At 42.7% G+C, this 2,818-nt stretch overlaps 1 protein-coding gene across 1 annotated transcript; it reads left to right on the forward strand.

Annotated features, from left to right (window-relative positions):
• Positions 1-458: 458 nt before the first annotated feature.
• Positions 459-1,682, forward strand: LOC145670064 (uncharacterized). Its single transcript, XM_081738421.1, has one exon. The coding sequence runs from the start codon at positions 459-461 to the stop codon at positions 1,680-1,682; it is 1,224 nt and encodes a 407-aa protein (XP_081594547.1).
• Positions 1,683-2,818: the final 1,136 nt, after the last annotated feature.

A 2,818-nucleotide genomic window follows, 5' to 3' on the forward strand; every position in this document is an offset into this window, starting at 1 on the left:
AAATGTCAGCAATATAATTCACATCACACATCAGCCTGTCCAAATCCGACCGTTTGCGGCTTTTGCTCTGGACCACACCAGACTCGAGTTTGTCCTAATATGGCACAGCCTCCGAAATGTCCAACTTGCACTGATCAACACCCAGCTTATAGCTATAAGTGCAAAGGCAAACCTCCCGCTCAGGAGTCCCGTCCTGAACTCGTTGTTCCTCTGAAAACTGTCGAGTCATCTACTTCCACTGACAACTCAGTTAATGATCCCGTCACGGTTAGCAAACTTCTTGAATTTCTAGCCCTAACTCTACAAAATATTCATCCTTTTCAACGTCAGCATGTCCTTCAACAAATCATAGCTGCTGCGAAATCTACGTTTCATGTCTCATTATACGCCACTTATTCAAATAACTACGTCCACTTCCACACAACTCGACTCGAAACTTCTGTATAATAGTATTCATCATGGATATCGTTATTCTGTTTCTCAACATTCGCTCTCTTCTTAAGCACAAAGTGGTATTCGAAACACTCTTGCTAGAAGAAAACGTCACAGCTTTCCTCCTTAACGAAACTTTCCTTAAACAAACTTCATCTTGTTCTATTTCTCGGTACACTTTACTCCGCCACGACAGTCATATACCAGCCCTCAGAGCCAATGGTGGAGCTGCAATAGGTTTTCGACACACACTCCCATTTCGATCACATAAATGTCCTATCTTGAATCTCCCAGAATATGTCATCACCACACTATATTTTCGTAATATCGCTCTCACTCTTGCTACCATCTATGTGCGCCCCGGCCTCCCTATACCTCATGACTTCTTCTCACACATTTCAAATACTTATAAGCATTTCATTATTCTGGCCGATGTCAATTTTCATAGTCGTTCACACGCCGACCAAACTTCCTTTACTGACTTTATCACAGTCCATACTACAGGCACTATTCTCAATCTTCCTCGCTGTACTCGCCCTATCAGCAATACTACTCCCGATATAGCAATCGTTTCAAATACCATCATTAATCGTTGCACTATAGATGTTCTGGACTTAATCGGCAGTGATCATGCACCCATCAAGCTCATATATCATTCTGGTCTTGCTCCTGCACACTCCTTACCTTCATCACGCCAATCATTCCGTTATGACAAACCCGACTGGCCTCAATATCGCTCCTATCTTGAAAATACCTTGGTCGATTCCGAACCCCCTACCTCACCCGACGAACTTACACACCAAGTTGCTCTCATAACCACTTCCATTCAACAGGCTTCTGCACTTTATATCCCAAAATCTGAATCAATCCCATATCGTCCAAAACTACCACCACAATATCTAGCCTTAGTCCGTCGATCACGTCAGTCTTACCGAGAATTTCTTCGCACCAGAAATCCAGAAGCTCTAAGACTTCATCACCAACTTCAACGCACGGTCCACAACTATGTTTCTGCTTACAAATTGCGCCAGTGGGTTAAAACTTGTAATCACCTATCCGATACAACTCATCCTACTCGCTACTGGAAACGGTTCAATGCCCTCTGTGGCAAACACTCGAAGACTCCATATCCGATTCTTTTAAACGATACGCCATTGCATTCCGACACCGAAAAAGCCAATGCCTTTACGGACTATCTCCAAACCATTTTCACACCGTCAGAACCAGATATCATAGGCAACAATCATTAAGTAGATCAAGTTGATCTTAACTGTCCTTCACTTCAACCTCATGTCTCTCATACACTTCCCAATCATGTTCTTACCGCTCCCATCACACTATCAGAAATCACCTCTGTCATCCAGCACAAACGCAATACCTCACCAGGCTTCGACTCCATCACTTATCGGCATATTAAAGAAAGCCCCGCTATACTACTCACTCTTCTGGCTTTCATTTATACGTTCATATTACGCACAGGTTTTTTCCCTACAGACTGGAAAGTATCCAAGACCCTCATGTTTCCCAAACCAGCTAAACCACCGTCTGATGTTTCTTCTTACCGACCTATTCAGTTAACATCTACTTTCAGCAAAATATTCGAGCGCATTCTTGTAAAACGCCTACACCCATATTTCCTAGACCGTCAACTACTACCGACTCATCAAGCTGGTTTCCGTCCCTCTTTCTCTATTAACGATCAGTTACTTCGTCTCACAACCCTCATAACAAATCATTACAACTCTATTCAACCATCTTGTCTTGTCCTTTTCGATCTTGAAAAAGCTTTCGACAAGGTTTGGCGTATAGCGTTAATTTATAAACTCATTAAATTTCAACTTCCGATGGCATACATTCGCATCATTTATCATTTTCTCGTCTGCCGCATCTCTTACATTGCCATTAACGAACAGCTATCTCATCCACTTTTCCTCATGTGCGGTGTTCCTCAAGGTTCTGCTCTTTCCCCATTATTGTACATCCTGTTTGTTGCCGACCTTCCACATCTTCCTACCGACGTCCACCTGTTTCAATATGCAGATGATACAGCCTTTCTTGCTCTTGGCAAAACTATTCAGGATATCAACCTTTCACTCCAAATAGCCATCGATCGTTTCACCCACTGGTGTTCTAAATGGAGACTCAAGATTAACGCCACAAAAACTCAAGCTATTGTATTCATACCACCCCGTAAACGGACTAAAGTTCACCGGAATCCATTTCTTCTGTCACTTCATGTACATAATACGCCCATCATTCCCACACGAACCGTTAAGTACTTAGGTATCATTTTCGACCATCATCTAACTTGGAAGCCTCATCTTACTCATGTTAAAACTAAAGCCTACATGTATAACCGCCTAAATCTCCTCAAGCGACTTACCGG

Source organism: Thermobia domestica, chromosome 14 (assembly GCF_964235325.1).
Source record: "Thermobia domestica chromosome 14, izTheDome1.hap1.1, whole genome shotgun sequence".
Taxonomy (NCBI): domain Eukaryota; kingdom Metazoa; phylum Arthropoda; class Insecta; order Zygentoma; family Lepismatidae; genus Thermobia; species Thermobia domestica.